This window comes from Argentina anserina, chromosome 7 (genome assembly GCF_933775445.1).
Source record: "Argentina anserina chromosome 7, drPotAnse1.1, whole genome shotgun sequence".
In the NCBI taxonomy this organism is placed as follows: Eukaryota; Viridiplantae; Streptophyta; class Magnoliopsida; order Rosales; family Rosaceae; genus Argentina; species Argentina anserina.
The window spans coordinates 12,444,654-12,467,724 of record NC_065878.1 but is presented as its reverse complement, the minus strand read 5'-3'; the positions used below and the strand labels follow the sequence as shown (position 1 = coordinate 12,467,724).

At 38.1% G+C, this 23,071-nt stretch overlaps 1 protein-coding gene across 13 annotated transcripts; it reads right to left on the bottom strand.

Annotated features, from left to right (window-relative positions):
- Positions 1 to 310: 310 nt before the first annotated feature.
- LOC126801594 (protein MICRORCHIDIA 6-like) lies at positions 311 to 19,400 on the bottom strand. 13 transcript variants are annotated; one of them, XM_050528992.1, is made up of 21 exons: positions 9,505 to 9,676; positions 7,413 to 7,490; positions 6,723 to 7,081; positions 6,478 to 6,552; positions 6,316 to 6,350; positions 5,886 to 5,964; positions 5,693 to 5,782; positions 5,530 to 5,605; positions 4,571 to 4,649; positions 4,091 to 4,219; positions 3,617 to 3,715; positions 3,415 to 3,516; positions 3,185 to 3,331; positions 2,960 to 3,052; positions 2,384 to 2,435; positions 2,184 to 2,295; positions 1,687 to 1,859; positions 1,490 to 1,584; positions 1,115 to 1,194; positions 943 to 985; positions 311 to 632 (listed from the first exon to the last, which is right to left on the bottom strand). In XM_050528992.1, the coding sequence occupies exons 2-21, from the start codon at positions 7,448 to 7,450 to the stop codon at positions 528 to 530; spliced, it is 2,061 nt and encodes a 686-aa protein (XP_050384949.1). In that variant the 5' UTR covers positions 7,451 to 7,490; positions 9,505 to 9,676; the 3' UTR covers positions 311 to 527. The 13 variants fall into 13 exon arrangements, with proteins under 13 accessions (XP_050384949.1, XP_050384957.1, XP_050384962.1 ...); XM_050529000.1 differs by having other exon boundaries at positions 1,115 to 1,191; XM_050529005.1 differs by lacking the exons at positions 5,886 to 5,964; positions 6,316 to 6,350; positions 6,478 to 6,552; ... (1 more) ...; positions 7,413 to 7,490; positions 9,505 to 9,676 and adding exons at positions 15,676 to 15,754; positions 16,106 to 16,140; positions 16,268 to 16,342; positions 16,513 to 16,871; positions 19,292 to 19,400.
- Between the last annotated feature and the right edge of the window lie 3,671 nt (positions 19,401 to 23,071).

Here is a 23,071-nt window from a genome sequence, read left to right as displayed (position 1 = left end):
TAGAAGTGACAATAGGGATTGTCAATCAATTACCGTACCAGAAGAATGTTTCCATATGTAACCATGTCCTAATTCATACTCATCATAAGCCTTCTAAGCCACCAAACTAGATGGATCTTTGCTTTGCTACCCAACTGCTCGATTCATTTAGAATCAAAGCCACCTAAAAAGGTACTTACGACCACAAGCTGAAGTTCCCTCCACAAATATGAAGAACGTTGAAAAGCATCTTAGATGAACAAACAAGCCGAAGCCTTAACCAAAACAACAGTTAATTATGAAAACTGATCAATCTAATATCCCGAAAACCGCAACAAATTTTTAACACCAGATGAGGATTTGAGTGCTGATTCCTAACTGTACACCATTTTACCTCGTCACTTTTTTCCCGGACCTCTCCCATCATACACTAGCACTTTTTCTCCTACGTCAACCATCCTAGAGATTGAAAACTGAATGCTACACTCATTTGATACAACAAAGTTTTACAAATGAAAGAATTAGAGATACAACAGTATCTACATCATTTATGTACCCTTTTCTTCCTTCACATCCCCCAGGGCTTCTAATTCGGCCAACATTGTAGAGTATTCATCATCAACTTCTTTCATTTCCTTCTTAAGCTGTGCCACCTGCACAAAATAACAATAATATTCACCAAACATACAGTTCAAGGCCAAGACATAGTTACAGAACTAAAAAGTAACATTAAAATAGGCTCACAGCTCCTCAAAAGTAAACAAAGGCCAAAATCTCAAAGTCAAAAACTAGAAGCAAGAATGAAGAACACAATAAAAATTCCCAGATACGAGAACAAACTAAGGTATAGAATGAGGTTAGGCTCAGTAACACCAAAATGATTGATTGAAGGGTAATGTACAGCCACAAACAAAAAAGAATAAAAATGAGACAAATCAAACATATTATGCCCCACAGAAGTACCTTGAGATTTAATTCCTCCTCTCTCTTTTCGTATTCCAAGCATCTGATAATATAGAGAAGATGGACAGATTCTAAAGAGTCAGAAAGTAAATCTCCCAAACATGCGAGAAAATGAACAATGATGCATGAATAGAGCTGCGGTGAATAACAAAATAAATGACCATGCACTCACTTAGCCTGGAGTTTGTTATTCTCTTGCATCAGATTTTTAGCCTCTTGATCTTTCAGCTGATTTCCAGTGTGATTCAACTGCTACCAAACAGAACTCAGAAATAAAGAAGAGGCATTGGGCAAATAAAAAAATTGTTTAAATTTGTGATACAAAGAGACCAATCAGATCCTATATTTATAGACCGATACTGCGTCGTATCAGCATCGGTATATTAGTCTAGGCCAAATAACTGCTGCTTTGTGTGACATGGATACATGTGGCTTCTTATATTCCCAACTGAAACTCATATTACATGAGCTGGCATCGATTAATAAAATAAATGCCTTTCTCATGAGAATAGAAACATAAAATGAATCAAACAAGTTGCTTGCTTACCTGTACAGACGGACTCTTCCCAGTATTAATCATCTTCGCCCCTTTCATATTTTCAACTGGCTGAACATCATCGCGTTCTTTCCTCTTCACCGTTCCTATTACAACATGGAATAGTACTAAAAATTTAGTGTTCTTCTATTTCAATACAAATCAATCAATAAAATTATTGATGAGAAGAAAGACGATTAAGCTGCAACCTTGTACAGATTTCCTTAAGCTGCTTGGAATTGATGGCCCGGATTTTCCAAGTACAGCATTTTTACTACCAAGAGCACTGGATGTTTGGCCTGATGTGAAAGATTGATTCATGCCGTTTTGTGGTTTAAGCTTTTTCTTTACCTGATACCCAATTAGTCCACAGTGATAATCCCTGCAAAACACATCAGCTACAGTCAGCAAGAAACGTCACGTTGATTCTATCATTCATATATATATATAAATGCCAGATGCCATAGTGTCCAAAAACATTTTTGAAATTTCTTTATGTAGTAAATCATATGGTGGTCATACATTCAGTAACATGTTTTGAATGAAAATAATATGATTAAATGGGATGTTCAAATGGTCTTCTTTGTCAGTAGACAAGTAAAATTATAGTCCATGGCTCCAAGCAAGATTCAAGTAAATGCAATAAAAAATGATTACAGAACTATTTAAACATGTGAGTTTCATTACTGTGAGCGAAAAGATTTACCAGTATTCCCACGTCATTTCCTTCAAACGGACTTCCAATTTCTGAAAAAGAGATGTTCTCTCAAAATCTTGTTTGTTATGACTTGGCTCAATAAAATTTGCTTCCAAAACACCTAAAAAGAAAATCCCACACAAGATTACCCATAGTTACAATACCCTCATAAAGAACAATCGAGCTCAATAAAAGTGCGTAGTTCATACCAACAACACCACGACCCCTACTGTCCAAATAGCTCACAACTTGCCAATACGGCTGCAAAGGAAGAGAAAACAGTCAAATAAAACATATAGAACTTGAAACATAACAGAAAAAGTTCACACAACAATCTATTCTTCTTTTTCCCGCAGAAGGTAACAAATAAAGCACTGTATTGTCAGTTCAAAAATGGCCGATATCATTCAAATGAATGAAATCCAGTTGCAATGGGGAAACCTAAGAAAATAGAAACAAGATTATCTAATGGATAATTGACTCCTATTGAAAACAATAACCATGTCAAAGGGCCATTCTCTGTGCTACAAATCCAGTTTAATACAGCTTGAGAACATACACTAAAGGATAGACTCGCACCAGTGTCAAAGACAGGGATTGACTTGATCATAACATTGCCCTAGGTCTGTCGTGCATGTCCATGCACATGTGCTTTATTACTAAAGTGCTGCTGCTTGTCTGGAAATCGTATGTAGACTAAAAAAAATCTCTTTTTATAGAATCAATGCCAACTATTGAACATATTAATAACTTCCTAAGCATAAAATTCGGCAATGAAAATTTACCAGTATCAAACGATTCTTATGATACACATTGAAGCCGTGGTAACTGACATACGGAGCATCATTTAGAAATCCAATAGTTGTAATAACTTGACCCTGCATGTTTAAGCCAATTGATTGTGTTAGCAGAGAGAAGGCAAATTCATATTAAAAAAAAAAACTCCAAGCCTGTGAAATCATTTACTATAAACAGCAAACTAGAAGATTTCTCAATAAATTAAGTGATACCTCCACAGTACCCCCAGTTTGAGGTCTATATAAGATATATTCTTGAAACTTTAGATCATCGGCAATGTTATGATGCTCAACAACTCGCCCGCGCAGAAATATTTGAAAGGTTGCTGGTATCCGCAAGTACAAGATAGACAAGTAAACCTGTGGAGCATAGAGAAATACATTCACAGAACTTCCAGTCTTTGACGTCTAATTCAAGAATACATAGGCTATGCAAAGCTTACACGGAGAGAATGATGGAAACGGTTAGCAATGTGCCGTTCATTTACTTCTTTCCAATCGGGTCTGGCACTAACTTTTCTTGTATCCCCGCTAATACGAATATCCTGCAACAACCAAGTTATAGGAAACCAGCTCATTAGACCAATCCACACTACTTTCACATCATTCAAAAAGAAGAAAAATAGAATGTCATAAATCTTGGACCTCAGGATCTGTATCAAAGTCCAGCTCTGGACTCCCATCGTCGTTACACCACAAGTTATAAACCATAACTTTTGTGCCATGAGCTCCAATGTCATTAAACTGTCATCTCATTAGTAAAAATTCAAGTAGTATATCAGAAAGTGTTACAGAAAAGAGCTTTTAATGTATATAAAGCATCAATTGACAAGTAGCTATCCTAGAAAAAAGGTAGGATACCTATTCATGTTCATTTCAAAATTTAGTAACCTAGGTTAACATGAATCAGCTTGCAAATTGGAAGATACATATCCCACATAATGTATAAAGCATAAGAAAACTTTGCATAAATTAAGTGGCATAGTTGTAGACGAATTTGGCTGATAACTGAAGCATATATGAAGCTCCGGCCCACTGAAAGAAACATCATCACTTTCTAATTTCTATCTAGCCAATGAGAATGCTATTACTTAAAAATGAAAAACTGTAGCAGCTTACTTGTTTCAGTAGCTCAGCCTCGGTCAAATATGGGGACCACTGTAGCAGCAAGGAGAGATTAAACATAAAATGTTCTCTGCCGTGCATTATCTCTAATGTCTCAGACGTAGGGTTGAATTCATAATCCACCTGCAATTGACATGCAATTTTGATTGAGACAGAATAAATGACAAGCAGCATTTCAGCAGCCCAGGGAACTAAAAAACATCTAGAAAGTTAAGATATGTGAACCATAAAGTGTATGCTCATTCATGAAACGTCAAAACAATAACATACTGCAACTTGTCGGCTTGCCTTCTGAAACTCAAGACCACAGCCTCAAGATAGTCTGTATATGGCTTAACAATAGCACATCAAATGTCCTTGTATGTTTACTACCACATGCAACAATAAGCCACACTTTGCTTTCTATCTTTATTTTAATACAGAAAAATAAAAGATGAGTAAATAGACACTAAAAGCGTAAGTAAGAAAGCTCACCATCGGGACTACTATTCTATCATGTCCTGTTCGTGCCAAAAATGTGTACGAGAGAAGACCAATGCTTTGAGTCAATGTCCTAATGAAGAAAAAGAAACAAATTAGCAAGCAACAATATTATACTACCTAACTTGCAGAATTCCAAAATGTTGAATGCTTTATTCCTCAAGGAAAAAAAAATTAGGAGCAGAGAACAAACTTGCAAAATGGTCATAGAGATCTATAAATACAGGATTCAGGACCTATGACCAATAAATACAGGATTCAGGACCTATGACCAATAAATACAGGATTCAGGACTTGCAAGCAACGTAAGTTTGCCTCAAGGTGGCAGAGGCAGAAAACCTCTCCAAATCTAGGAAATCACATAAGAGAGTGAAAAAAAAATCTCGGGTCAATCTAGTTCCTTTAAAAGTTACACAGTAGTCTCAGAGCCCTCAAACCATTCACTAAAAGGTAATGACGCTCTCAGCTCTCCTCTGCACCTAGTACACCAAATGGCAAAAATTACACCCATCATAGGACAATTAAACCATTCATTCATCATTTTTCTTTTGTAAGAAGAAACTTACAAAGGAATCTTTTTTAAACAAGATAATCAGTGAGCAAGGAGTTTTATAAATGCTGCCGCCCCATCCCCCTTGCAAATGACAAAATTACTCACTCTATCACAGCAAACAAGCAAGAAATAGTCCCATTTGGAAATAAGTTTACATTCAATAATATATTATAGATTCCTTTGAAAAAATATATAGTAAATGAATCAACAGTCAGTTTCAATGTCAATTCTCACCCTTAAACTATCCCCGGAAAACCCCATGAGAAAAAAGGAGAGATTGATGGTCATCCCAATTATCAAGATCAGTTAACTAAATCTTAGACAATGAAAAACATGTGACGTTTTCCAAGATCCTATAAATCATCAAATAAAACTATAGAAAATGCAATTATTATCAAACCTCTTATCCTGGTGGCGGCTGAATACAATAACATCCGCACCAAGTCTCATAGTACTGGTCTTGAAGCCATTACCATCTGGAAGGACACAAGTCAAGGAATAAGTGCCACATGACTGACTGGACTAGCAAACCAAATTCTAAAATGAATGCTAAAAATTTATACAATGGCCGATGGCTGTTTTCGACTTCTTATCTGAAAACCCAAAACTCATACAGCGGCGCATGGCTTCGGGGTCCAAGCCGTTACCATCATCTATACAAAGAACAAAATGTTAGATACGAAAGTCAATAAACACATTCCCATAAAGCATGTCAATATGCTACCAATCGGGCCTCCAATAATTCTAAATTCATACCTTGAATTAACAATGCTGGGCTTCCATCCTTCGGATTTAAGATTTTATCTACATTTACAAAAGTGGCCCCATTTTGGATCTATACATATGAAAAACAAAAAAAAAGTAAGTGCCAAATGTAATACGTCACAGATCAAAACCATGCAAAACACTAGGCAGTTGCACAACAAACCCAATACTAAAAATATACAGACCCAATGATTTTACTGTGTAAACTTATGGATGGATAATTTTGCAAGAAATAAATAAAACATATTCTTCTGTATTTTTAAAACTTAGGTGGAAGCTACCAGGATAACACCATAATTGATGTCTTTAGTCCTTCATCTAATCCGAAACCATCAGGTTGGAAACAGACAGGCCGCTTGGGATTCAACCAAAAGAGACAATTATATATTTAAATATAGAAATCTTGGAATTACTGAATTACCTCATCAAATGCGTTGTCAAGAAGTTCTGCTATCGCTGAAAACAAAATCAAAGGAGAATGTAACCTTCTCAAATTGAAAAAGAAGCGAAACATATAAAGATGCAGATTGCTCAATTTATTCATCATATGCAAAAAGTAGATATATGTAAAGAAACACAGTACCACCAAAGGCCCATTTATGTGAGGTGGCATTTGAGTGAAGAAACATGGGGTGGATGTGTAGATAATTTTTGCCATCTGTCAAACCGAAAATAGGAACATCACATGTGGAAGAATATATCAGTATAGAGCTTCAATATCGCTACCAGGCCTTGTAATTTAATGACAGTGTATATTTGACCACCAACTTCAGTAAAAGTCGCATACAAACCTGCTCTCATGTTATAACAGAAGATGTAAAAGCTTACTTTGAAATGTGGTTTTAGAACCAATGCCATCATCGTAGTTGCCAGCTTTCCAAAATTGTCGACAAAGTGGTGCTGGACATACAGGCAATGCAGAAGAGATGCCTGTGTCATCCACAGGAGACTGCCCTTGGTCTAATATACTAGAACTACTGTGACCGGCACTTAAAGCAATTGAGCTCCTATTTTCTTCAGAATCTTGTATAGCAGGTTTTTTTTGAGACAATTTATTCTTCACAGGTTGAGCTTTACACTTGTCATTATTTCTTCCAATAACACCTAGCTCCAACTTAACAGGTTTCACATCCAGCTCTCCAAGTTCATCATCACTAGATAAGTCTACAACATCTATCAAGGTCATCCTGCAGGCTGTACGTGGTTAAAAAGGTATAGCATAATTAAGCATGCAAGATATGAGGAAAAAAAATGAGACATTGGCAAAATAAAGAACAAAGGTCTCACAATGACCAAGCCTGGTAAATTTAGTCATGTGCATCAACTGCTTCAATTATATATATGCAACAATTGCAGAAGCTTAGCTTTCCAAATAGACAATTCTTACAAACATATTGCCCTTAGAAAATAGAAGGGAATCACCATAAACATTTTTTTAAATAAAATACTTAAATAACATGTTGGAAAGCCAGACTGCAGCCATTGGATAGGCCACAGTGGCGACTTCAGGATACAGACCTGTCTAGGCTAATTAAGAAATGTTGAACTAGACTCATACAATAAGCTTTCTGATAATTTAGCAGACTCCGAGGCTACCTACATCAGGCGACATTTCAGTTTAAGATTACTTGTGAGACACCTAATAACTCATGATGATCCATACTAACATGTTTCTGCAACAGTTTAGTATTTTAAGTAACAGATAACATTATTAGCCCATTCCCATTGCAAAATCCAAATATAGGATAGCAGTATATAAGTATAAATAGTATATGGGTAAATGAACAAAATGAATATAAGTTGGCCATTCCAGAAGATGATCATTTTAAAAGACATGCTGGTTCGACAGGCGTAGGCAATCCAATGATTACAATAAGGATAAATCAAGTTATATTAAGTTTACAACTCATATATCCACAGCTACCTTCCTCCCTTATAACATATCAAAACCATAATTATAATCAAATGACCAAAAAGGCAAAAACACTTTTAGTCTGTAGTTGAATATCAAACACCACAACCCCTCAATCTAAATTCGAGCATAGCATAAAATCCCAATTCAACTCTGAAACACTAATGGGGAAAACTGAATGGATGTTTAAGATTTTGACACTCGGGATCTGAATTGAATGAGAACTGGGGAAGGGTGAGCTCTTGTTGTCCACGGAGAGGAGAGGAACCTTGATTCGCAGAAATGAGGAAGATGTGATGCAAAGTAATGAAGCCCTATTTTTAGATGTGAAAGGTAAGAAAGAATTGAGCCATCTTATACAATTTCCTCTCACAATTCTCACAGCAATACTGAACTAGCCCATAAGCGCTGTCTTTATTTGTCATCCTAGTCTTACATCAAAGTGATCTTACCCCACCTCTAACTCAACCACCCCGCCTCATTTATTCATCCCATGATGTCGTTGAGATTTGAATTCATGACATGTACAATAGTACGTACTATGTACTCCTAGTTGGAAAGATAACGTGGATTATGATGTTAGTGAGATGTCATGAGTTCAACTCCATAATAGACTCCTAGTTGGAGAAACAAGGCAGATCATGATACCAATGAAATATAAACTCCCCACTTCCACACTAGACTCCTACTTAGATAACGATGTAGATCATGATACAAAGAGGTTTGAACCCATGACCTCAATAATGGATTCACGACAATGACTATGATGCCATTGAGATTTCAACCTGTGACCTCCATAATGAACTAATAGCTAGAAAACCACCGCATATAATGATGCTAGTGAGATTGAACTCATGAGCTCCACAACGGACTAGTAGGTAGTAGGTCGGAAGAGAAGAAGATCAAGATGCCGGTGAGATTTGAACTCGTAACCTCCACAATGAATTCCTAGTAGAGAGAGGCCTAAGATCATAATGCGAGTGTGATAAACATCCTAGACTTCTATTCCTCTTAGAAGACCAAGATGCCATTGAAATTGAACTCATGACCTCCACAATAGCTACTACTTAGGAATAGAAGAAGATCAAGATGCAGGCGAGATTGAACTCGTAACCTCCACAATAAATACCTACTTAGAGAGACGCCTCGAGCCATAATGCTAGTGTGAGAAACATCCTAGAGACTAATAGAATACCATGGCGACATTCGATTCAAGAAATACCATGGGAACATTCGATTCTCGAGTGGAAGTCAGCGGGTACAATGGTAGCAATAGTAAGCCATATCTAAAGGCAATGTGGAGCAGTACCAACCATTTGAGATTGACCACATTCAAGACCACCCAGTTTCAACCTCGAGCAAAATAGACATTTATATATGCTTCCATTTTAACTACCCTTCTCCATGGGCTCTGTGTCTCATTGCATATCCCCACAATTATTTCCCAAAACTGACCAAATTCCAAGCCAGCTCCCTTTTCAATTGGACAGAACGAATATGCGAACGTAGTCGATGAACAATTGACCATCAAACCTCACAACAAATTCAATACGAAATTTTTACACGAATTACAGCGTATAATGTGGAATTCAGCTTTGAAGATATAGGGCGCCGAGAAACCCGGGAACCTCAACTTTTTCCAGAAAAGGAATGAAAAAAAAAAGTGCAAGAAAGGGTAGGGGGATAGGGGAGCCTTACCTCTTGAAGGGGGCAGGTTAGAGCAACGTCTTCTAGAATTGGAGAAGACAAGCCAACAGGTTCTGTTCAGTGAACAGATCTGAAGGATTTCAAAACATGCATCACAAATTCTGCAGCAACTGGAGTTTGTGGGACCAAAGAAATCTTGGGGTTTTTTAGAGGAGAAGGGATTTTGTCAAGAACCTAGAAACAGTTGGAAGGATAAAAAAGGGAACTATGAGATTGGGTGCTATGTTGTTTTTAGTGGGTCCCTCAATATGATTGTGGAGCCCATTTCATTAAATTATTAAACTGATATTTAAAAAGATTATTAATAAAAAAATAATTAATATTTTTAGATACTATAGGTCTAATCACGTGTGTTTAACTTAAATAGTTTTTTCTTAATAGAGTATATTATGTTTTGAAGTATTTTGTCTACATAGACTGGTGCACAAATTTTTCATACAAATAATAATTAAGATGGATATGAAAAGACTTGAAGTATTTTGTCTACAAATTAGGTTTTTTCTGATAAAACAATTTAAAAAGGTTACGAACTATATTATGTAAGTTTTTTTTTTAAATGAACGACGAAGTGTTATTGATAGGAAATGTAGAAGTACAACATAAACATGATCCACCATCTGTACTCTGTAGGGCTTCGTCAAATTAATGGAGTCATACGAAATAAGTCAAAACAAAGTTTAACAATCTCAATATCGTAAACTCTGAACTTGGAATTCAAGAACAAACCAAAGAACTATGAGACGAGGCTCACTTATTTTGACTACGTCAAGAGTGCCTTTGAAGCATTTTGAGGAGCCTCTCTAATAGGCATAACTAGTGTGCAAAGACCGCCTTCCAGGATCCTAGATTCGGACCCAACAATGGCTGGGCCTCAAAGCCCACACTCCAACCAGGCCTCAATGATCGGTGCAGTAGTCATATTGTCCTCTGCCAGAGCATGGCAGTGCTCCATCGGCCGCCCACACCTCCGGTAACCACCAGATGTCACTGAAACAACCCCAACTGGATTAGAATCTCGCCTTCAGCAAACAACCGACTGGGAGCCATGAGGAACTAGCCCAGTTGGAACATGGTCTCGCCAGCACATGCTCCACAACCAAACCTAACACCAATCACCACCTCTAGTGCGGAACCGACATCGGCTTGGATCCCATATCCGACATCCAAATCTCGCCTCCAACACTGTCACACCCCGATCAAAAAGTCTCCAATCTACAAACGCTACGCAGAGCAAACCTCTATGACCCTAACCACTCGCAACCACCGATTTGCAGCCATTGAACACCATGGATTGATCCAGGTTGTGAAACTAGCCCCGACCTCTCATGGAAGCATGAATTGACAAGATTCAAACTCGTTGTGAACGACACTGGGGTTGAAGGAAAGGCCAATCGAGGAGAAAAGGCGATGTCGAAGTGGACGGGAAACCAAAGAAGAAACTGTCGCACTCCTAACCCTAGCAGAGAGGCTATGTTGGGTTTTTTCATGAGCAATTATGTAAGATCTTCAATAAAAAAATAGAAGAAATATAATGTTACTCATCAATATTGAAACAAAAAAAACAAACAAAAAAATGCTTAATTAAAAGACACATGAAATGAAAAAAATAAAAAAGACATAACTTTGCACCAAATGGATTCAAACCAATGCACAACTAACCTAGATGGCTAGATAAATAGGTAAAGGAACTCAACCATTATATCAAACCATCATTTATGTTGAATGTAAAAGAAGTAATTATATAATCTACTAGTGCACGGGAGGTAGTAGGCGCCCACGTGCCTCCGCCTCTGTGTGTAATGTTTATAAATAAGTCTCATTATTTATTAATAAAGAGTTCTTTTATGTTCCATTACATTGTTATTATTCTCATTTCGTTACTCTTTGAACAGTTAACTATATATCTACTATTATAAAGGCAGTACCCATGAACGTCACTAAAAAGTGAACTTCTGAAAATACTCATATATCTGCTACATTGACAGACAAATAAACATGGGTATTATAGTCCAATCAAAAATAATTTTTTTTTTAGAAATTAGTTGCCCATTTTATCGGATAGATAATAACCCACTATATCTGATAAATGACCCCATACTCTCCCACACGTAGAGGGGGCGTGAGCGGTTTCTAGTTTTACATAGTATTATGCATTTATGCAGGTACCAAAATTATATTACGTGAATCTCATTTGAACTCTTGTTAAAAATCTAATTTACCTTTCACCATCTTAAAGAGCAATAATGTAATAAGAGAATGCGTTGGCATGCGCTTGATGAAAAAACAAATGTTTTCGCCATGTCTGGCAACGAGCCATATTGTTGTTCGCAAATATGCCTGGTGGACTCTTGGTGGTTGGATGTCTGTTGGTTTCCTCGACTGTGCTTGAATCGAGAAGATCGTGATGGCTATTAGGAAAAGGAAGATGTGGCTGGAGTCTAGTTTTGGTTGGATCTTCAATTGATTGCACATAGCCGAAAAAGGTTTTGCCTATATGAACGCGGTGGTGGTCATGCAACAATGATTATGTGGGAGAAGGGGACTTGGATCAAATTGATATGTTCTAATCTGGGTTGTGTCATTTGGTGTCGATCAGAGGTAGCGTTTTCATGCTATTAGGTGCGGTGTCAATCCATGTAGTGGCAGGGATGAAGCATCAAAGATGGTGGCGCTCAACAAATACAGAAGGAAGACATAGTACGTGGGTCGTCAGATGACGGTAGTTGTGGAGGTGTTACATCAGAGCTAACGGCTTATGGTTTTCTATTTTCCTTGAATAAATCTTAGGCTTGGGCTTTTATGTTGGGCCCCACCCTAGATATTTCTTTTAATTTTAATTATGTTTTATGTTTGTATGTTAATTAAATTAATAAGTTCCTATGAAAGATACGTATGTAAGGCGAGTCCGATTGTATGCATGTGTGAGAACTCAATGTGCTTAATTTGTTCTAGGACATTGGTGAGTTTCTTATTTCGTCAAATGATCATTACCGCCTATTAGTAAGGTAAAACCAAGTGTTGTCGGATCTAGTTACTGACGATAATATAGTTTGAGAGCTGTTTTATTAGATATTAAATTATATAATTGTTGTACATACATACCGTTCTTGTAGTAGAGCCTATTAGTGCAGAGGGCGGCAATTTCGTGTATAACATTGTTTGACATCTCGAGATCTGGGTTGCGCGTGCAGGCAATGACTATGAGACATGATGGTGGAAAGCCATTGGCGGTGGCCAGAGGAGTGAAGGTTTGTGAATTGTGATGGCACTGATAGGTTGGAAGGAGAGGGAAAAACGAGGAAGTCGGGATTTGGGTGTTCGAGCTGGGAAAACGGATTCTCCTCAGAGAACAATCAGCAAGCCCCTGTGCCGAACCCTCGACGGTTCAGCCCTTCGTTCTCTGTTGTTGCTGGCGTGCCAGTACCTTTGAGTTAGGTACAACTGTTGCTTTGTTTGACAATGATCACGCTCCACGTACTGTCTTCGTCTCAAACGATTGCTCCGCAGTTGCTGATAAACCGCTGAAGTTCGAATGACCTATACACAACCGGAGTTGCTAGGTACCTTTCACTCCACCTCAAGTAGATTGCCGATCTTACTTTTGACCGCTTGGAGAAAAGCAGAACTTATACTGTGTCGTTAATAGCAGGATCTCTCGCGAATGGAATTTGCTGACTAGTGCAGGCTTTGGGTTTGCTAGAAGCTAGGCTAGCGACTCAATGGACTTGACTCGAATTGCCAAAGTTAATCGGACTTGTGGCTACATGCAGCGCGAGGCGTGCATCTGGGTAGCTCCGCTCCGATGGGAGACTTGGTTGCCGAAGCTAATCGGACTTTTGCTCCGTGGGGAGACTTTGACTATGCGGTTGCGCAATAGTTTGTTTCACGTTGCGTGTTTCATTTTGTGCCTTCGACCCTCCTTATATAGAGAACACAAATTGTTCTTTCTTGCGAATCAAGTCCTAAGAACCTCCTAGTTGATTTAGATTCAACTTCCTTAATCAACTTAGATTCTATACGGCGATAGTCCCTTAAATCTATTCCAACACGGCAGGTAATCTTGCTTTGTGATATACTTCCCCAAATATCCGGTCCACGAGCCTAAGTAGTCTAGATAATACCGGAGTATTATTTTAGGCCCAAACATTGCCCCCCAGGCCTTGAAATTGAAGACCCCGCGAAATTGAAAAGGGCTAGAAGAAAACCCTAAACGGTTATCTTTTAAAAAATAATCTGAAACGCTTTAAGTTCCCCCGTCACCAACCGACGCGCGCCTTCTCCTCAAACCACTACAACCTTTCGAGCTGAAGTACGCGAGAAACACTTACTGTTTCAAAACTCAAACCAGTTCCAATCGAGCAAATGCGACTCCTCTCTGAACCCATCAGTTTCGATTTCAGAAACTCTTTCAGTTCCTATATAAATCGCGTTTATGAACCCAACAAATCCATCCAACCTGATTGCTCTATCATCAGAAAAACCAGAAAGCCCTCTTTTGAAGTTCTTACTCTCTGACAACAATGGCCCCAAAACCCAACCAACGTGATGCCCAGGCGGGTGCAAGACCTCTTCGCGATTACCCAAACAGCGAACCCATCAATCGCACCACCATCAGAGTACTTGACGACAGCACGGTGTACTTGGGCCCCTCTCTTGCCGGAATCCCGGAGCATATCGACACCGACTACCACCACCGCTCGCGAGCTCCTCCGCTTGCTTTCAGGAACACCCCAGCCACCTTCCGAGGATGGCAACAATAAGCCACACTTTGCTTTCTATCTTTATTTTAATACAGAAAAATAAAAGATGAGTAAATAGACACTAAAAGCGTAAGTAAGAAAGCTCACCATCGGGACTACTATTCTATCATGTCCTGTTCGTGCCAAAAATGTGTACGAGAGAAGACCAATGCTTTGAGTCAATGTCCTAATGAAGAAAAAGAAACAAATTAGCAAGCAACAATATTATACTACCTAACTTGCAGAATTCCAAAATGTTGAATGCTTTATTCCTCAAGGAAAAAAAAATTAGGAGCAGAGAACAAACTTGCAAAATGGTCATAGAGATCTATAAATACAGGATTCAGGACCTATGACCAATAAATACAGGATTCAGGACCTATGACCAATAAATACAGGATTCAGGACTTGCAAGCAACGTAAGTTTGCCTCAAGGTGGCAGAGGCAGAAAACCTCTCCAAATCTAGGAAATCACATAAGAGAGTGAAAAAAAAATCTCGGGTCAATCTAGTTCCTTTAAAAGTTACACAGTAGTCTCAGAGCCCTCAAACCATTCACTAAAAGGTAATGACGCTCTCAGCTCTCCTCTGCACCTAGTACACCAAATGGCAAAAATTACACCCATCATAGGACAATTAAACCATTCATTCATCATTTTTCTTTTGTAAGAAGAAACTTACAAAGGAATCTTTTTTAAACAAGATAATCAGTGAGCAAGGAGTTTTATAAATGCTGCCGCCCCATCCCCCTTGCAAATGACAAAATTACTCACTCTATCACAGCAAACAAGCAAGAAATAGTCCCATTTGGAAATAAGTTTACATTCAATAATATATTATAGATTCCTTTGAAAAAATATATAGTAAATGAATCAACAGTCAGTTTCAATGTCAATTCTCACCCTTAAACTATCCCCGGAAAACCCCATGAGAAAAAAGGAGAGATTGATGGTCATCCCAATTATCAAGATCAGTTAACTAAATCTTAGACAATGAAAAACATGTGACGTTTTCCAAGATCCTATAAATCATCAAATAAAACTATAGAAAATGCAATTATTATCAAACCTCTTATCCTGGTGGCGGCTGAATACAATAACATCCGCACCAAGTCTCATAGTACTGGTCTTGAAGCCATTACCATCTGGAAGGACACAAGTCAAGGAATAAGTGCCACATGACTGACTGGACTAGCAAACCAAATTCTAAAATGAATGCTAAAAATTTATACAATGGCCGATGGCTGTTTTCGACTTCTTATCTGAAAACCCAAAACTCATACAGCGGCGCATGGCTTCGGGGTCCAAGCCGTTACCATCATCTATACAAAGAACAAAATGTTAGATACGAAAGTCAATAAACACATTCCCATAAAGCATGTCAATATGCTACCAATCGGGCCTCCAATAATTCTAAATTCATACCTTGAATTAACAATGCTGGGCTTCCATCCTTCGGATTTAAGATTTTATCTACATTTACAAAAGTGGCCCCATTTTGGATCTATACATATGAAAAACAAAAAAAAAGTAAGTGCCAAATGTAATACGTCACAGATCAAAACCATGCAAAACACTAGGCAGTTGCACAACAAACCCAATACTAAAAATATACAGACCCAATGATTTTACTGTGTAAACTTATGGATGGATAATTTTGCAAGAAATAAATAAAACATATTCTTCTGTATTTTTAAAACTTAGGTGGAAGCTACCAGGATAACACCATAATTGATGTCTTTAGTCCTTCATCTAATCCGAAACCATCAGGTTGGAAACAGACAGGCCGCTTGGGATTCAACCAAAAGAGACAATTATATATTTAAATATAGAAATCTTGGAATTACTGAATTACCTCATCAAATGCGTTGTCAAGAAGTTCTGCTATCGCTGAAAACAAAATCAAAGGAGAATGTAACCTTCTCAAATTGAAAAAGAAGCGAAACATATAAAGATGCAGATTGCTCAATTTATTCATCATATGCAAAAAGTAGATATATGTAAAGAAACACAGTACCACCAAAGGCCCATTTATGTGAGGTGGCATTTGAGTGAAGAAACATGGGGTGGATGTGTAGATAATTTTTGCCATCTGTCAAACCGAAAATAGGAACATCACATGTGGAAGAATATATCAGTATAGAGCTTCAATATCGCTACCAGGCCTTGTAATTTAATGACAGTGTATATTTGACCACCAACTTCAGTAAAAGTCGCATACAAACCTGCTCTCATGTTATAACAGAAGATGTAAAAGCTTACTTTGAAATGTGGTTTTAGAACCAATGCCATCATCGTAGTTGCCAGCTTTCCAAAATTGTCGACAAAGTGGTGCTGGACATACAGGCAATGCAGAAGAGATGCCTGTGTCATCCACAGGAGACTGCCCTTGGTCTAATATACTAGAACTACTGTGACCGGCACTTAAAGCAATTGAGCTCCTATTTTCTTCAGAATCTTGTATAGCAGGTTTTTTTTGAGACAATTTATTCTTCACAGGTTGAGCTTTACACTTGTCATTATTTCTTCCAATAACACCTAGCTCCAACTTAACAGGTTTCACATCCAGCTCTCCAAGTTCATCATCACTAGATAAGTCTACAACATCTATCAAGGTCATCCTGCAGGCTGTACGTGGTTAAAAAGGTATAGCATAATTAAGCATGCAAGATATGAGGAAAAAAAATGAGACATTGGCAAAATAAAGAACAAAGGTCTCACAATGACCAAGCCTGGTAAATTTAGTCATGTGCATCAACTGCTTCAATTATATATATGCAACAATTGCAGAAGCTTAGCTTTCCAAATAGACAATTCTTACAAACATATTGCCCTTAGAAAATAGAAGGGAATCACCATAAACATTTTTTTAAATAAAATACTTAAATAACATGTTGGAAAGCCAGACTGCAGCCATTGGATAGGCCACAGTGGCGACTTCAGGATACAGACCTGTCTAGGCTAATTAAGAAATGTTGAACTAGACTCATACAATAAGCTTTCTGATAATTTAGCAGACTCCGAGGCTACCTACATCAGGCGACATTTCAGTTTAAGATTACTTGTGAGACACCTAATAACTCATGATGATCCATACTAACATGTTTCTGCAACAGTTTAGTATTTTAAGTAACAGATAACATTATTAGCCCATTCCCATTGCAAAATCCAAATATAGGATAGCAGTATATAAGTATAAATAGTATATGGGTAAATGAACAAAATGAATATAAGTTGGCCATTCCAGAAGATGATCATTTTAAAAGACATGCTGGTTCGACAGGCGTAGGCAATCCAATGATTACAATAAGGATAAATCAAGTTATATTAAGTTTACAACTCATATATCCACAGCTACCTTCCTCCCTTATAACATATCAAAACCATAATTATAATCAAATGACCAAAAAGGCAAAAACACTTTTAGTCTGTAGTTGAATATCAAACACCACAACCCCTCAATCTAAATTCGAGCATAGCATAAAATCCCAATTCAACTCTGAAACACTAATGGGGAAAACTGAATGGATGTTTAAGATTTTGACACTCGGGATCTGAATTGAATGAGAACTGGGGAAGGGTGAGCTCTTGTTGTCCACGGAGAGGAGAGGAACCTTGATTCGCAGAAATGAGGAAGATGTGATGCAAAGTAATGAAGCCCTATTTTTAGATGTGAAAGGTAAGAAAGAATTGAGCCATCTTATACAATTTCCTCTCACAATTCTCACAGCAATACTGAACTAGCCCATAAGCGCTGTCTTTATTTGTCATCCTAGTCTTACATCAAAGTGATCTTACCCCACCTCTAACTCAACCACCCCGCCTCATTTATTCATCCCATGATGTCGTTGAGATTTGAATTCATGACATGTACAATAGTACGTACTATGTACTCCTAGTTGGAAAGATAACGTGGATTATGATGTTAGTGAGATGTCATGAGTTCAACTCCATAATAGACTCCTAGTTGGAGAAACAAGGCAGATCATGATACCAATGAAATATAAACTCCCCACTTCCACACTAGACTCCTACTTAGATAACGATGTAGATCATGATACAAAGAGGTTTGAACCCATGACCTCAATAATGGATTCACGACAATGACTATGATGCCATTGAGATTTCAACCTGTGACCTCCATAATGAACTAATAGCTAGAAAACCACCGCATATAATGATGCTAGTGAGATTGAACTCATGAGCTCCACAACGGACTAGTAGGTAGTAGGTCGGAAGAGAAGAAGATCAAGATGCCGGTGAGATTTGAACTCGTAACCTCCACAATGAATTCCTAGTAGAGAGAGGCCTAAGATCATAATGCGAGTGTGATAAACATCCTAGACTTCTATTCCTCTTAGAAGACCAAGATGCCATTGAAATTGAACTCATGACCTCCACAATAGCTACTACTTAGGAATAGAAGAAGATCAAGATGCAGGCGAGATTGAACTCGTAACCTCCACAATAAATACCTACTTAGAGAGACGCCTCGAGCCATAATGCTAGTGTGAGAAACATCCTAGAGACTAATAGAATACCATGGCGACATTCGATTCAAGAAATACCATGGGAACATTCGATTCTCGAGTGGAAGTCAGCGGGTACAATGGTAGCAATAGTAAGCCATATCTAAAGGCAATGTGGAGCAGTACCAACCATTTGAGATTGACCACATTCAAGACCACCCAGTTTCAACCTCGAGCAAAATAGACATTTATATATGCTTCCATTTTAACTACCCTTCTCCATGGGCTCTGTGTCTCATTGCATATCCCCACAATTATTTCCCAAAAACTGACCAAATTCCAAGCCAGCTCCCTTTTCAATTGGACAGAACGAATATGCGAACGTAGTCGATGAACAATTGACCATCAAACCTCACAACAAATTCAATACGAAATTTTTACACGAATTACAGCGTATAATGTGGAATTCAGCTTTGAAGATATAGGGCGCCGAGAAACCCGGGAACCTCAACTTTTTCCAGAAAAGGAATGAAAAAAAAAAGGGTAGGGGATAGGGGATAGGGGAGCCTTACCTCTTGAAAGGGGCAGGTTAGAGCAAAACTTCTTCTAGAATTGGACAAGACAAGCCAACAGGTTCTGTTCAGTGAACAGATCTGAAGGATTTCAAAACATGCATCACAAATTCTGCAGCAACTGGAATTTGTGGGACCAAAGAAATCTTGGGGTTTTTAGAGGAGAGGGATTTTGTCAAGAACCTAGAAACAGTTGGAAGGAGAAAAAAGGGAATTATGAGATTGGGTGGTATGTTGTTTATAGTGGGGTCCCTCAATATGATTGTGGAGCCCACTTCATTAAATTATTAAATTGATATTTAAAAAAAATATTAATAAAAATATAATTAATATTTTTGGATATTATACTTCTAGTCACGTGTGTTTAACTTAAATAGTTTTTTCTTAATAGAGTATATTATGATTTGAAGTATTTTGTCTACATAGACTGGGTAATAAATTTTTCATACAAATAATAATTAAGATGGATATGAAAAGACTTGAAGTTTTTTGTTTACAAATTAGGTTTTTTCCGATGAAACAATTTAAAAAGGTTACGAACTATATTATGTAAGTTTTTTTTTTAATGAACGATGAATTGTTATTGATAAGAAATGTAGGAGTACAACATAAACATGATCCACCATCTGTACTCTGTAGGGCTTCGTCAAATTAATGGAGTCATGTGAAATAAGTCAAAATAAAAGTCTAACAATCTCAATATCGTAAACCCTAAACTTGGAATTCAAGAACAAACTAAAGAACTATGAGACGAGGGTCACTTATTTTGACTACGTCGAGAGTACCTTCGAAGCATTTTGAGGAGCCTCTCTGATAGGCATAACTAGTGTGCAAAGACCGTCCTCCAGGATCCTAGATTCAGATCCAACAATGACTAGGTCTCAAAGCCCACACTCCAACCAGGGCTCAATGATCGGTGCAGCAGTCATATTGTCCTCCGCCAGAGCATGGCAGTGCTCCATCGGCCGCCCACACCTCCAGTAACCACCAGATGTCACTGAAACGACCCCAACTGTATTAGAACCCCGCCTTCGGCAAACAACCGACTGTGAGCCACGAGGAACTAGCCCATTTGGAACATGGTCTCGCCAGCACATGCTCCGCAGCCAAACCTGCCACCAATCACCTCCTCGAGGGCGGAACCGACATCGGCTTGGATCCCAAATCCGACATCCAAATCTCGCCTCCAACGCTGTCACACCCCGATCGAAAAGTCTCCAATTTACAAACGCTACGCAGAGCAAACCTATGTGACCCTAACCACTCGCAGCCACCGATTTGCAGCCATTGAACACCATAGATTGATCCAGGTTGTGAAACCAACCCTGACCTCTCATGGAAGCATGAATCGACAAGATTCGAACTCGTTGTGAACGACACTGGGGTTGAAGGAAAGGCCAATTCTTTTCCGATCGAGATGTATGGATCCATGGGTCTATGTGTCTATATGGATCATGTTCATGGATTAACGAAAATGTGCAAAAGCTCTATTTGCCTCTGCCATTCTATGAGTCTCTTCCTTTTTGCGTGGAGAACAGGCGGTGCCGGAGTGGACGGGAAACCAAGGAAGAAACTGCCACACTCCTAACCCTAGTAGAGAGGCTCTGTTGGGTTTTTTCATGAGCAATTATGTAAGATCTTCAATAAAAAAAATAGAAGAAGTATAATGTTACTCATCAATTTTCAATAAACAAACAAATAAAAATGCTTAATTAAAAGAAACATGAAATGAAAAAAATAAAAAAGACATAACTTTGCTGCCAGAGGGATTCAAACCAATGCACAACTAACCTAGATGGCTAGATAAATAGGAGAACTCAACCATTATATCAAACCATCATTTATGTTGAATGTAAAAGAAGTAATTATATAATCTACTAGTGCACGAGAGGTAGTAGGCGCTCACGTGCCTCCACCTCTGTGTGTAATGTCTATATATAAGTCTCATTATTAATTAATAAAGAGTTCTATTATGTTCCATTACATTGTTATTATTCTCATTTTGTTACTCTTTAAACAGTTAACTATATATCTACTATTATAAAAGCAGTACCCATGAACGTCACTAAAAAGTGAACTTCTGAAAATACTCATATATTTGCTACACTGACAGACAAATAAACATGGGTATTATAGTCCAATCAAAAATATATATTGTTTTTAGAAATTAGTTGCCCACTTCATCGGATAGATAATAACCCACTATATCTGATAAATGACCCCATACTCTCCCCCCCCCCCCACACGTAGAGGGGGCGTGAGCGGTTTCTAGTTTTACATAGTATTATGCAGGTACCAAAATTATATTACGTGAATCTCATTTGAACTCTTGTTAAAAATCTAATTTACCTTTCACCATCTTAAAGAGCAATAATGTAATAAGAGAATGCGTTGGCACGCGCTTGACGAAAAAACAAATGTTTTCGCCATGTCTGACGACGAGCCCTATTGTTGTTCGCAAATATGCCTGGTGGACTCTTGGTGGTTGGATGTTTGTTGGTTTCCTCGACTGTGCTTGAATCGAGAAGATCGTGATGGCTATTAGGAAAAGGAAGATGTGGCTGGAGTCTAGTTTTGGTTGGATCTTCAATTGATTGCACATAGCCGAAAAGGTTTTGCCTATATGAATGCGGTGGTGGTCATGCAACAATGATTATGTGGGAGAAGGGGACTTGGATCAAATTGATATGTTCTAATCTGGGTTGTGTCATTTGGTCTCGATCAGAGGTAGCGTTTGCATGCTATTAGGTGCGGTGTCAATCCATGTAGTGGCAGGGATGAAGCATCAAAGATGGTGGCGCTCAACAAATACAGAAGGAAGACATAGTACGTGGGTCATCAGATGACGGTAGTTGTGGAGGTGTTACATCAGGGCTAGCGGCTTATGGTTTTCTATTTTCCTTGAATAAATCTTAGGCTTGGGCTTTTGTGTTGGGCCCCACGCTAGATATTTCTTTTAATTTTAATTATGTTTTATGTTTGTATGTTAATTAAATTAATAAGTTCCTATGAAAGATACGTATGTAAATCGAGTCTGATTGTATGCATGTGTGAGAACTCGTGTGTTTAATTTGTTCTAGGAGTTCTTTATTTCGTCAAATAATCATTACCGCCTATTAGTAAGATAAAACTAAGTGTTGTCGGATCTAGTTACTGACGACAATATAATTTAGAGCTATTTTATTAGATATTAAGTTATGTAATTGTTGTACATACATACCGTTCTTGTAGTAGAGGCTATTAGTGGAGACTGGGCAATTTCGTGTATAACATTGTTTGACATCCCGAGATCTGGGTTGCGCGTGCAGGCAATGACTAAGAGACATGATGGTGGAAAGCCATTGGCGGTGGCCAGAGGAGTGAAGGTTTGTGAATTGTGATGGCACTGATAGGCTGGAAGGAGAGGGAAAAACGAGGAAGTCGGGATTTGGGATTCAGTCTTTTGGGCTCTATGTTGGGCCTAGTGGAGAGAGTTCATGTGCTCATCCTCCTTTTTGCTTGATTCTCTTCTGATGTGATATTATTCATCAACACATCGTTATTTTCAAGTTGTTCACTATGAGTCTATGACGCATGGAGTATACACCGTTTCGGTCTTTAATCCCCAAACAACTAAAAAAAGAGTATGGAGAATCATGATTACTTTCTTTTACTTGGTTTATTTTTAAGTTGTCTTTTTGGAGTTTTTTTTTCTATTGACTAGTCATGGCTTTTGTCCAAATGGTGGTGTTAAACAGCAATAAGTGTGACTTGTAAAAAATGTACCGAACTGTCTTAACT

Excerpts from the sequence above, each read along its gene's own strand:
- LOC126801594 (XM_050528999.1), bottom strand. The coding sequence starts at position 17,240 with ATGAGTCTAGTTCAACATTTCTTAATTAGCCTAGACAG. Across the intron at positions 3,332-3,414 it reads GTTTCCATCATTCTCTCCGT|GTTTACTTGTCTATCTTGTA; the intron begins GTAAGCTTTGCA and ends TATGCTCCACAG. Across the intron at positions 1,195-1,489 it reads GGAAGAGTCCGTCTGTACAG|CAGTTGAATCACACTGGAAA; the intron begins GTAAGCAAGCAA and ends TCTGTTTGGTAG.